Source organism: Stigmatopora argus, chromosome 1, assembly GCF_051989625.1.
Source record: "Stigmatopora argus isolate UIUO_Sarg chromosome 1, RoL_Sarg_1.0, whole genome shotgun sequence".
Classification (NCBI taxonomy): Eukaryota; Metazoa; Chordata; class Actinopteri; order Syngnathiformes; family Syngnathidae; genus Stigmatopora; species Stigmatopora argus.
In genome coordinates, this window is record NC_135387.1 from 3,488,374 (window position 1) to 3,501,437 (window position 13,064).

The 13,064-nt window shown below is 43.7% G+C and overlaps 1 protein-coding gene and 1 long non-coding RNA gene across 6 annotated transcripts in view; one reads left to right on the forward strand and one right to left on the reverse strand.

Moving 5' to 3' along the window:
* Positions 1-13,064, reverse strand: part of LOC144075183 (disks large-associated protein 4-like) — a 130,744-nt gene that overhangs the window by 35,480 nt on the left and 82,200 nt on the right. For all 5 annotated transcript variants that reach the window (XM_077602191.1, XM_077602112.1, XM_077602034.1 and 2 more), the window contains exon 2: positions 1,111-2,307. In XM_077602191.1, the coding sequence (XP_077458317.1) occupies positions 1,111-2,238 (1,128 nt within the window). In that variant the 5' untranslated portion in view covers positions 2,239-2,307. The remainder of the gene's footprint in view (positions 1-1,110; positions 2,308-13,064) is intronic.
* Positions 358-6,946, forward strand: LOC144076141 (uncharacterized). The gene is made up of 3 exons (XR_013300755.1): positions 358-751; positions 851-950; positions 6,470-6,946. It is a non-coding gene; the product is annotated as an uncharacterized LOC144076141 (long non-coding RNA).

The window sequence follows — 13,064 nt, forward strand, 5'->3', positions numbered from 1 at the left end:
TCGACGGACGTTCGGTCGACGGACGTTCGTCGACGGACGTTTCGTCGAACGGACGTTTCGTCGAACGGACGTTTCGTCGAACGGACGTTTCGTCGAACGGACGTTTCGTCGAGCGGACGTTTCGTCGAACGGACGTTTGGTCGACGAATTCGCCGCCGGACATTTCGTCAAACGGACGTTTCGTCGCCAGATTCGCTCGCTCTCAAAATTATAATCATGAGAGAGAGAGAGAGAGTTTATTGTTGAAAGCGATCAACCAGGTAATCTCTCGCTCTCAAAATTATAATCATGAGAGAGAGAGAGTTTACTGTTGAAATGTATATGTACTGTATGTGTGTATGTGTGTGTATGTGTGTGTATGTGTGTATGTGTGTATGTGTGTATGTGTGTGTATGTCTGTATGTCTGTATGTCTGTATGTCTGTATGTGTGTATGTGTAAATGTGTGTGTATACGTGTATGCGTATCTCTCTCTCTCTCGCTCTCTCTCTCTCTCTCTATATATATATCTATATCTATATATCTATATATATATATATAAATATATATATATATATAGGTTTTTTTTTCCATACCACCCATCCTTGAAAGGGTAGCGGGGGATGCCAGAGCCTAACCCAGCTGTCTTCAGGCGAAAGGCAGAGTACACCCTAGACTGGTCGCCAGTCAGTCGTAGGGCACACAGAGAGACAAATGGCCATCCACGCTCCCAATCATTGAATTGAGCCCGCGCCTGCCCACACCGAAGTCAGGTGAATGAACCTTTTCAGCACGAGGGCCGCATATGTTTACATTTACGTATATTGTCCTCATGTCCTGATATTTCAACGATAAATGTCTCGTAACCACAGCCTCAACTGGCCTACCATGCATGTTTTGAAATGTGGAAGAAAACAGGAGGACCCAGAGAAAACCCACACAAGCCAAGGGAGAACATGCAAACTGCACATGGTGAGGACCCACCTGGGATCGAACCCTCAACCTAGAATTGTGAGGCCGATGCACTAACCACTCGACCGTACCAATACTGTTAATAATCAAAAAGTCTACTTTATTTTGATATGCATTGAAGTGAATCAAGAATGATGATGGATATGATTACTACTCCTACCTGAAGGAACTGGTTAGCCAAATCCTGGTGGCATGACTTTGTTTTCAAAAGGGTCCTGTTTACTGTAGCAGATCCTTTCTGTAACACTTGCCTGGCCTGACTCAATGTGAGATTAGACCAAGATCCCTGTTTCACCAACGTATCACCCTTGCTCCGAGCTCTACCCTCCTCTTCTTTGGATCCAACCTGTGACACTGAACATCCCAGGAGCTTGAGGTCACTGCTACTTTTTGAAGATTTGAGAGAATGTGCAGAAATGGTGTTGTAACTGAGTGGGACATGTCTAGGTTGGGCCTGGCTGTCTGATATTGCTCTACCAAGTGTCATCATGCACAAAGGGTTGCGGTAACCAACAGCAATTGTGCCAGCTTTGGCAGCATCACTGTCAAGAGCGTTGTCTGAGTTCCACAAGCCTAAAGGGTTAGGCCTTAATCTCTGCTTTGGTCCTTCAGTTTTAGCCCTATCTTTACTTTTACTCCTTTGGGTCGATCTACCACTGTCATTGCTTGGTCCCATGATTGTATTTCCTTTTACTGAAGAGTTTTCCAGGGATTGAGATTTTGAAAAGAGCTTCTGTACTGAATGCATCAGGTGGCGTATCCGTCCTGGACTCTCACTGCGTTGTTTCGACATACGTCCTCGGTGAAACTGTAAAGTGCTGAAGCCGTCTCGTTGCAAGGGCAGATGCCTTTCGAGTTGATCCAAGATGTTGGATGGTAACCGATTCATCTTGGCGGCTGATGCTGAGGAGATGGTGGCTGATCCGCTTGTGATCATGGTGGATAGAGCACTTGCTCTGTTGCCCTGCACCGCTCCGACACTACCTGATATATAACCCTGGGCACGGTCCAACTGTTCCATCTGCGGGGTGAAGTGGAGGCGAGGGAAGGTGCTGCTGTTGGATACCTGGTTGAAAGGCACCAGGCACTCTGGAGTCAAGGTGGTGGGACTGGCGGTGGGATACTGTTGGAGGTGAGGGTCTAGCGTGCCATAGTTGTTTATGGTTGGGCCCAACATAAAGGAGCAGTGAGGGTCAGAGGTCAATGGGAAGAGAGGGTTTTGCGGGCACCCTGCTGGTTCATACGAGTCAGAGAGATGTCGGCTGCGGTTGGATCCTAAGCCTTTCATGCTGGCTGATGGGTTGGGTTTAGAGCATGTTGCAAGTCAGTACAGGACTAAAGATCCAAAGTGCTCATCCTGCAATAAAAAGAGATACAGAAAACATCCATTATTGTGGCAATTTATTGGAGGTGCAGCTATCAGTTATTTAAGTCATTGATTAATCTATCTACTAATTAGTTTGATTGAACGCGTAATCGTGTATCAAAAATTTAATGCATTGCAGATTAATTTTAGGAAATGAAAAAAACAAGAAAACAAGTGTTATGGTGGCAATCAAATGGTCAAAATAAAAATACTGGCCCCAGGATTCCACTTTCAAAAAAATAATTAAATGAAATTCATTCATCTTCCGTACCACGTATCCTCACAATGGTTGCGGGGGCCCATCACAGCGAACTTTGGGCGAAAGCCTACACTAGAATGCTCGCCAGTCAGTTATAGGACGCACAGAGAGACAGACAACTATTCACATGCCCAATCATACCACCACCAAGCGTGAATCGATCCCACACTTTCCCTTATTGAAGTCAAGCGAGTGAACCCCTACACCCTCAGTTGGCTCGTTAGATGCCAATACAAATAAAACACGTGTATCTTCAAATTCTGCAGAACAAAAACTTACAGCCTTATTTCCATCGTGTAAAGTAAAACCATTACAGGACATTCATTCATTTTCGGTACCACTTGTCCTAACAAGGTTCGCGGGGGTGCTGAAGCCTTTCCCAGCCAAATATGGACAGTAGGCGGGGGACACCCTGAATTGGTTGCCAGTCAATCGCAGGGCACAATGACGCAAACAAGCATTCATGCCTCCACTCATTTCTAAAGAAAATTTAGAGTGTTCAACTAGCCTACCATGCATGTTTTAATGTTTTTGAATACAGTACAGTACAGTAATACCTCGAGATACGAGCTTAATGCGTTCCAGGACCGAGCTCGGTATCTCAAATAAATTTTTCCCATAGAAAATAACTAAATACAAATTTATCCTTTCCCACCTTCTGAAAAAACATCAAAAGCAGGATATTAAAAGGAAAAACATCTTATTTCTTGTAAGTCACCACCTACTCACAAAGTAACAAATACCTATATAGAGTTTCTGATGTTTCATCTTAAAATGTTAATTTACTCAGTACAGAGAGCTATCTGCCCCCCCCCCCCCCAAAATAGGGCAAAAATGCAACACGCCGCCCAGTGCTCATAGACATCTTTGCACGAGGGAGATGCAGCGAGAGAGACAGTGCGGTGAAATCATAAGTAGTGGCCTGGCCAACTGGCTGTCTCAAATGCTCGTACCTCAAAATTTGTCTCGTAACTCGAGGTAAATATTTGCTCGGAATTTTACTCGTATCGCAAATTCCTCATATGTCGGGGCACTCGTATGTCGAAGTACAGACGCTCCCCTACTTACGAACATACGACTTACGAACAACGGTACATACGAACATGTCTGCAAATTGCGTTTATGTCGAAAAATGTTCGTAAATTCGATTTTGTATTGCGCGCCTTTTTCCGAGTAGTGCTTCTTTCCGCCGGTAATACCGACGCCTGGCGCTGTGAGCTCAGCTCACCCAGCATCCAGCTTCCTCTGCCCAGTTCGTTGCAGTGCGTAAGTTGCGTAAGTGCGTGACGTATCTCCAGTGCACAAAGAACCTTTTTCATTTTTATCATGAAATATCTCGTGCAGCCATTATTCAATATGGTTGGTGAAAAGCGAAATGCTTCTAGTGAGGGAGGTGCAAGGAAGAGGCAAGCCATTTCATTTGAAACGAGTGGCAATAATAACGAAGCTTGATGCGCGTGAGAGTGGTGAGCGTTGCACGGGCATACAACTTGAATCGTTCAACCGTCAGTACCATTTATAAACAGAAAGATCGAGCAGCAGGACCCAAATATTGAACGTTGCACAAAGTTTGCAAATCAATTGAATGATGCCATACAGTGCTACCGCATCATTTATGATGAAAAAAAGAAGAAAACTGTGCAATCGTCGTTAGATGGCTTCTTTCGGCCAGTTTCTAATACATAAATCTCTCTCTCTCTCTCTCTCTCTCTATACAGTACTGTACATATTCTCTCCATTTTATTAAATGTTTTTTTCAGTACAAACCAATCCGTGTTACTTATACAAGCCTTAAACATACAAATGCACTTATATAAACCTTCAATATACTTATATAGGCCTTAAACATAAATTATAATACAAAATATAGCACTGAATCAACTTACAAACAAATTCAACTTATGAACAATCGCTCGGAACCTAACCCGTTCGTAAGTAGGGGAGCGTCTGTATTACTGTATAAAATTTCTTTCCACTTCATGATTTTGTCCCAATTGTTTTTTATTCTTGATCGGAACCCTAGTGGTGTTCTGTTGTTGGATTTATGTGCTCGTGGTGGATTGACAACAATGAGCACCGTGTTCAAGCATAAGGGTGGGTATGTGCACTTGGCACCAGGACACCCTATGCTGCAGTTCGATGATCGACTTTGTGGTCATGCCATCGGACTTGTGGCGTCATGTCTTGGACACTCGGGTAAAGAGAGGGACACACCTGTCAACTGATCACCACCTGGTGGCAAGTTGGATCCGATGGTGGAGGTGGATGCCAATGCGGCCCGGGAGACCCAAACGCTTTGTGAGGGTCTGCTGGAATGCCTGGCAGACTCCCCTGTCAGGAGGAGTTTAAATTCCCACCTCCGACAGAACTTCTCTCGTGTCCGGGGAAGAGGCGGGGCGGGGAACATTGAGTCCAAGTGGACCATGTTCTGCGCCTCTATTGCTGAGGCAGCAGACCGAAGCTGCAGCAGCAAGGTGGTCGGTACCTGTCGTGGCGGCAACCCCAGAACCCGATGGTGGAGACTGGCAGTAAGGGATAAAAAAGGAGTCCTACCAGGCCTTTTTGGCCAACAGGACTCCGGAGGAAGGACTCCTCAGCCTCCCCAGGAAGGTCTATTCCAGGGTATTGGAGAGGAGGGTCTGAGGTTGAATCTCAGATTCAGGAGGAGCAGTATGGTTTTCGTCCTGGCCGAGGAACAGTGGATCAGCGCTACAACCTCAGCAGGGTCCTGGTGGGGAGGGGGGCATTATAGTTTACATGTGCTACAACCAGTCTACATGTGCTTTGTGGAGTTGGAGAAGGCGTTCGACTGTGTTTCCCATGGGGTCTTGTGAGGGGTACTCCTCTGATACACGGGGTCCGGTCCCTCTATGACAGGTGTCAGAGTCTGGTCCGCGTAACCAGCATTAATGCCAATCCGTTTCCAGCGGGGATTGGACTCTATCCCCTATGTCACCGATTCTGTTCATAACTTTTATGGAAAGAATATCTAGGCGCAGCCGTGGCGTTGAGGGCATCCGGTTTGGTGGCCTCAGTATTGCAAACCTGATTTTTGCAAATGATGTGGTTCTGTTGGTTTCATCAAGCCGTGTTCTCCAACTCTCGCTGGAACGATTCGCAACCGAGTGTGAAGCATTCGGGATTAGAATCAGCACCTCCAAATCTGAGACCGTGATTCTCATTCAGAACTGAGCTGTGGGTCGTGACCGAAACAACAAGATTCAGGAAATGAGTTTCCTCCGCAGGGTGTCCGGACTCTCCCTTAGAGATAAGGTGAGAAGCTCGGTCATCTAGGAGGTCCTCGGAGTAGAGCTGCTACTCCTCCGGATTGAGAGAAGCCAGATGAGCTGGCTCAGGCATCTGATCAGGATGCCCCCTGGACGCCTCCCCCGGGAGGTGTTCTGGGCACGTCTGACCGGGAGGAGGCCACAGGACACACTTGGGAGACTATCTCTCCCGGCTGGCCCGGGAACGCCTTGGGATCCTCCCGGAAGAGCTGGATGAAGTGGCTGCGGAGAGGGAAGTCTAGGCTTCCCTGCTGAAGAAGCTGCCCCCACGACCCAAACTTGGATAAAGCAGAAGATGATTTGAGATGAGAGATGAGAAAACCCATAAAAATGTTTGAAGCCTGAAAATGTGGCAAAATGTAGAAAAGTTCAAGGGGCCTGAATTTTTCCCAAGGAGAGAGGGAGTGAGAGAGGGAGAGATTCATGATTCTCACATCAGTCTTAAAATGTGGCCATGGAAAACAAGAGTGATTGGATATTCACTGTTACCACCAGAGGGCAGTGTAATAAATCAATAAAACTCAATACTACTGCTGTTACGGCGGTCAGCCTGGGTATACATTATGTTGTAGGTTGTGTTGTCTTTGTGTTTGGTTTTTTTCTGCAGGTGCCTGGAGCTGTGGCTCCTCCCCTGTGGCAAAGCCCTGCCCAGGACAACACAGCTCTGACGACTTCCCACTCATCCCTCCTCCAATCAAGATCCAGGTCCTGCCCTTATTTAAACCCTCCTATTTTTCAGTTCTGGGCTCGACTGCCTGGCATGCAGGTGCAAAGGCAGTGGAGTCCTTACTTGCTTTAGAAGGCACCAATTGTCTAAAGTTAAGTAAGTTTTGTTTGCCCCAGCTTCACCTGATTTGTGAGTACGATATTCATTGTTATATTGAGTATTTATGTTGATAAAGTTAATTATTTTGGCCTGCATAGGGGGACTTTAGATAAGTTTAGACACCCTGGGGTATACATATAGTTTGTTGCACTTATACATGTAGCTTATTCCCATGTCTAGACTTTTATTCCATCAGTTCTGTCAGTGGCACCCTTAGGCCTTATTTCCTGTATTTTGGGGGTGTTCATTTGAACACCTGTCTGGGAGGGTGTTTTTTTTACCTTTTTCATTTAAGGGTGCCACTTTATTATCTTTTGCTTAGTCATGGTTTTCTGTGGACTGGTTAATAAATTATCATTTAATGTTAATTGCCTTGTGTGTCTGTCTCCGCATTGGCCGGGTTTTTCTGCTGTGGTAGTTCCGACTCCCTGGTAAATCTTACCACTAGGGGGAGTCGTAACAACTGCACTTTTTAAACAACCATTATAAGGCCACTCAAATTAATTGATTTAACTAAAGCAACATCTAATTCAAAGCTTTTTCTAACTGAATTTTTCGCTTTAATCAACTCATTGTTGCAGCTCTATATTTTATTTACTGCACAATCTAAATGTTCATTGCCTCATTTTCTATTTTGAGATCGCATTACCAAAATGACTAGTAAATGCAATTGAGCCACACAGAGAAAAATAATATAATGTACGTACAACCAGGAGGCGCTCTAGGAGCTAGGATGAGGTTATGACTTTAAACACACCCAATATTTGCATGCAGTTGAGGATAGTTTTGGGGACACCTGCTCTTGATGGTGATGACAAAATTTCAACAGGTAGAGGTTATTCATTCATTCATCTTCCATACCACGCATCCTCCTAAGGGTTGCAGGAGTTTGCCTGAGCCTATCCTAGCCGAGTTTGGGGGAATGGCAGAGTAGTACACCCTAGACTGGTCACCAGTCAATCGTAGGGAACACAGAGAGACAAACGACTGGTTGAGCATTTAGACCATACACAAAATAAAAATGAATAGATACACAGATTACACTAGACAATAATTTCATATTTTTCCAAGTCTGACAGCTGTTTGCATATAGGTTTTTGGGTGGAGAATTCAAAATTAATCTATTTTTATGTATCACATCAGGATTTTGTAATTACTTTGATTTTATTTCATGCACACAAGAACCCATATCATGTGTAAAGACAGTACGTACTTGTAAACTAAACATTGAAAGAAAGAAAAAAAGAAAATAATTCAAGGTGTACATACACATACATATAAATATATATATATATATATATAATTTTCTGGACCGCTTTATCCTCATTAGGGTCGCGGGGGGTGCTGGAGCCTATCCCAGCTGACATACATATATGTATGTATAGATCTTTGTCTCTGACAAATCTGCTAGCAATTTACATCGTCACACTGTAATCTCATTATCCCAGCCAACTGCATCCCCTGCATGTTCATGTCCTGCAGGCGCCACTGCTGACACACTGACACCCTCCCACCTCCACTCTGACACACAGAGAATTTGCTAACCATACGCCTACCCACCCACTGCACTGATGAACTCTTGTCACATGTTGAATATCAGAAGAATAAAATAACAGCAAAATTATGTTTAATTTACTCACTGCTTTTGACAAAAATAGATGCCACAGGCATTAGAACTAAAATGGGTGATCTTATATGATATCTGTCAGTGACATTGACACTAATGGATGTTCAATCCATTTTGACTGACAGGGCTGAAAGTTATCATTTGCAACTATAGTCACTTCCGGTCGAAAATAATTGGATGTCTATCGCGCCATATAATATTAAAAATAGAAGTGTTATTTTCCTTTTGTGTTGTAAAGTGTAATACACCAACTATATATATACAGTGTTACCTCGAGATACGAGCTTAATCCGTTCCGGGACGGAGCTCGTATGACAAGATTCTCGTAACTCGAGCGGAAGTTTCCCATTGAAATGAATGGGAAACAAATTAATTCGTTCCAACTCTGAAAAAAATACACCAAAAACAGGATATTGGATTGAAAAAAAGGTTTTATTTCTTATAATTCGCCTTCTATTAACAAAGTAACACATAACTAGTGGTTTAATAGAAATAGTGTTTAATCTAACTAAAATTGGGCGGATTTCGCCGAGGGGAGAGGGGCACAAAAGGGGCGGGGGGCTTCGTTTTTTTTTCCACACAACGCACTCGTAAACGGAACAAACACTCCACCCTCACGTTCGCTATCGATGGGCTGTTTGCTGTCGTACTATTCCCTTCAAAATATTCCGAAAATGATGCACACAAATGTCCTCACAATCGGATAACGCACGACCACTTGCCATGGGAGCTTCGGGGGCGCTGGCTAGCGGCTCCTTTTAGCTTGTAGCATCTGTGTTCGCATCCTCTCGAACGGCGCTATGATAGAGTTGCTACCGGGGATGCTGTTGCGAGCCAGTGCCCCTGATGTTCTTATGAGCAGCCAATGAGCAGCAGTCTTTTATCAGCGATCGATCCGCTGCTCATGGGAGCTTCGGGGGCGCTGGCTAGCGGCTCCTTTTAGCTTGACCACCCTGGTCACGACCTGTTCCAGCTGCTTCCCTCTGGCAGGCGCTACCGGTCTCACAAGGCACGGACAAAGAGGCTTAAGGACAGCTTCTTTCCCACAGCCATCAGGACTCTAAACTGCAGTAGCACGACACACAATCCCCTCTGTGTAACAACTTCAGGGTGAGGAAAGATGAAGGACGTTGGGCGGCGATCTGCCTCCTGCTGGGTGACTAGGTAAGTAAGGAAGACAGTGGGAGGTAAGTGATCCATTTTATTCTTTGTTGGCATCGGTGAGGCAAACCTTCGCAGTCGCCGGGAGCTGGTTGCGCTCGGGAGGTGATGCGATGTATCCATTACGGCAGAATGCCAGCAAGTCTGAACTATCACTTGGTTGGGCTCTTGCCTGAGAAAAGTGCACTTTGTGGAGAAGCACCTTCAATTTCGTCATACGCAGCTGGTTATGATGACAATTAGGCTTTTGTCTAGTCAATGATGATGACAAGCCTAAGTCTGATGTTATTTATTTTATTTATTTTGTAGCATCTGTGTTCACATCCCCTCGAACGGCGCCTATGATAGAGTTGCTACCGGGGATGCTGTTGCGAGCCAGTGCCCCTGATGTTCTTATGAGCAGCCAACGAGAAGTAATATAATACTCCTCGTATTAGATAAAAATAACAGGAAATGAAGCAGCTGAGCTTACCCACGTATTGATTGTGGGTAAAGTTTTATTCTGAGTGCCATTGCCTGTCGGCGTTGTGTGCACGAGTATACTTCATTACCCAGAAAGCCCTCTTTTCCCCGCGCGTTGTGCGTTTCCTGGTCTGAATAACTCATCCGGTGCTCGTAAATATTGTTATACACGAAAGATATGCAAAAAAAAATGCCATGGCCACCTGGCTTGGTCGCATCACGAAATTTTGACTGCATCACGAGCAATGTTCCCTCTAATTTTTCGTTGGTCTGAGCAGAAAGTCAACCTCCCTGAGCGCACCGAGTACCAGTGTGAGCGACATCATCGGTACTCGGATGATTCGCCTAAAGACGTTTCGCCGACGGACGTTTGACAGACGGGCAGGTCGCCGAATGAACGTTCGGCGGAACGTCCATTGAACGTTCGGCGGAACGTCCATTCGGCGACCTGTCCGTCTGTCAAACGTCCGTCGGCGAAACGTCTTTAGGCGAATCATCCGGTCACGACATCATCATTGCTCGCTATGGGCACACCAGTATCACACCTGCCACAAGCAGGTGCATGTCAATGTTCCCTCTAATTTTTCATGTAAAACATGCTGGAAAACACGAAAAACATAAGTGGACAGAGCTACTGCCACTGGCTGCCGCTTAAACGGCGCCATCATGGGGAAAGGGGTAAAAAAAAAAAAAAAAAAAAAAATATCCGATTTTTTTTTTTACTGCGCGCCATATGATTGCTGCTGCGCAGAGAAGACGAGAGTAGTGCGCAATTGCGCACGCGCGCAGCTTAGAGGGAACACTGATCACGAGCGAATTATTCGATCGAAATTTCCCCCGTAAGACGAGCATTTTGTATGACGAGCGGTCGTATGACGAGCGGTCGTATGACGAGGTACCACTGTATATATATATATATATATATATATATATATCAGTGGCAGTCGGTGCATTTTCTGGTAGCGCCTTCAACGTATGAATCCAACCCTCAAAAACTATTTTATGGCTATAAAACCGCTACTGCAGCTGCGACACATAAAAAATAATCAATAAATCAATGCACAAAAATGGGGTAAAATCCACTTCCTAGCAGCATTTCATGATTAAATACAAATACTGGAGCTTTTCAGACATTAAAACCAGGCCAGGGGGTGATTTTCCCGGGAAAAGACAGCGATGAACGTCAATGGCGTGATTAAATACAAACACTGGAGCTTAAATACAAACACTGGAGCTTTTCAGATATCAGAACCGGGCCCACAATTGAAATATTATTTAGGAATATAGCCATATTATACTCACCAAAAAATCTTTTTAACTGTACATAATATCCATCCTCCTTTCTTTCTTCCTTCTTTCCTATCGCCATCGAAGCTAATGATGAAAGTCGAGCCTGTCCTGTCATATTTCCGGCATAGTCTGTTTTGAAAATGGCTTTAAATCAACACAACAATATACTATTTGCTTGTGCAGCTAAGTTAGCGCACACACCATTTTCCCGGCTGTAACAGGCTTGCTAGCTTCGGAGTTGACCGCCCTTTCTTAATGATGTCCATTTTTTTCTGGAAAAGTCCGTCTGGAAAATACCTTTGTGAGCGACTCTGCAACAGATTTGTTTTTTCTTCTGTCGGCCATTGTGGGTGGAGTTTGCGATCTCTGGCTGCCTCACTATGGCTTTGGCCCGCCTACTAGCCAATCATAGTTGGTGAAAGCAATGATGTGTCCCAGCCAAAATGCTAATGTGTATGAAAAAGCATTGTGGGGTTGCCAACTCGAAATCTGATTGGTTAAAGCAACAGTCTAGTTTAATGCAGCAGAGCCCGCAGAACTGATTGTGAAGGCTTTGAGGCAGATCTGATCTGGCAACAAATAATGAATGCAAGCTAACAGACCATTTGGAATAATAAGTATTGATGGACAAAATATGTCACTGATATATATATATATATATATATGTATATATATGTATATATATATATATATATATATATATATATATGTATATATATATATATATATATATATATATATATATATATATAGAGAGAGAGAGAGAGAGATATAGATAGATATAGATAGATAGATATAGATAGATAGATACAAACGCTCCCCTACTTACGAACATACGACTTACGAACAACGGTACATACGAACATGTCTGCAAATTGCATTTATGTCGAAAAATGTTCGTCAGTTCGATTTTGTATTGCATGCCTTTTTCCGAGTTGTACTTCTTTCCGCCGCTAATACCGACGCCTGGCGCTGTGAGAGCTCAGCTCACCCAGCATCTACCTTCTTCTGCACACTTCGTTGCAATGCGGAAGTGCGTGAACGTATCTCCAGTGCGCAAAGAACCTTTTTCATTTGTATCATTAAATATCTCGTGCATCCATTATTCAATATGGTTGGTGAAAATCGAAAGGCTTCTATTGAGGGAGATGCAAGGAAGAGGCAAGCCATTTCATTTGAAATGAGTGGCAATAATAACAAAGCTTGATGCGCGTTGCACGGGAATACAACTTGAATCGTTCGACCGCCAGTACCATTTATAAACATAAAGATCGAGCAGCAGGACCCAAATATTGAACGTTGCACAAAGTTTGCAAATCAATTGAATGATGCCATCCAGTGCTACCGCATCATTTATGATGAAAAAAAGAAAACTGCGATCGTCATTAGATAACTTCTTTCGGTCAGTTTCTAGTAAATCTCTCTCTCTCTCTCTAATGTATGTATACAGTACTATATGTATTCTCTCCATTTTATTAAATGTTTTTTCAGTACAAACCAATGCGTGTTACTTATACAAGCCTTAAACATACAAATGCACTTATATAAACCTTCAATATACTTATACAGGCCTTAAATATAAATTATAATACAAAATATAGCACTGAGCAACTTACGAACAAATTCAACTTATGAACAATCGCTCGGAACCTAACTCGTTCGTAAGTAGGGGAGCGTCTGTATATATATATATATATATATATATATATATATATATATATATATATATATAGGTACACTTAAAAATTGCAAAGTCGCTATTCAGTAAGTCACTATACATTGGCGAGGTATTTATTCCAAACACATGCTATGGCTCTTGCTCAGACACTATACACG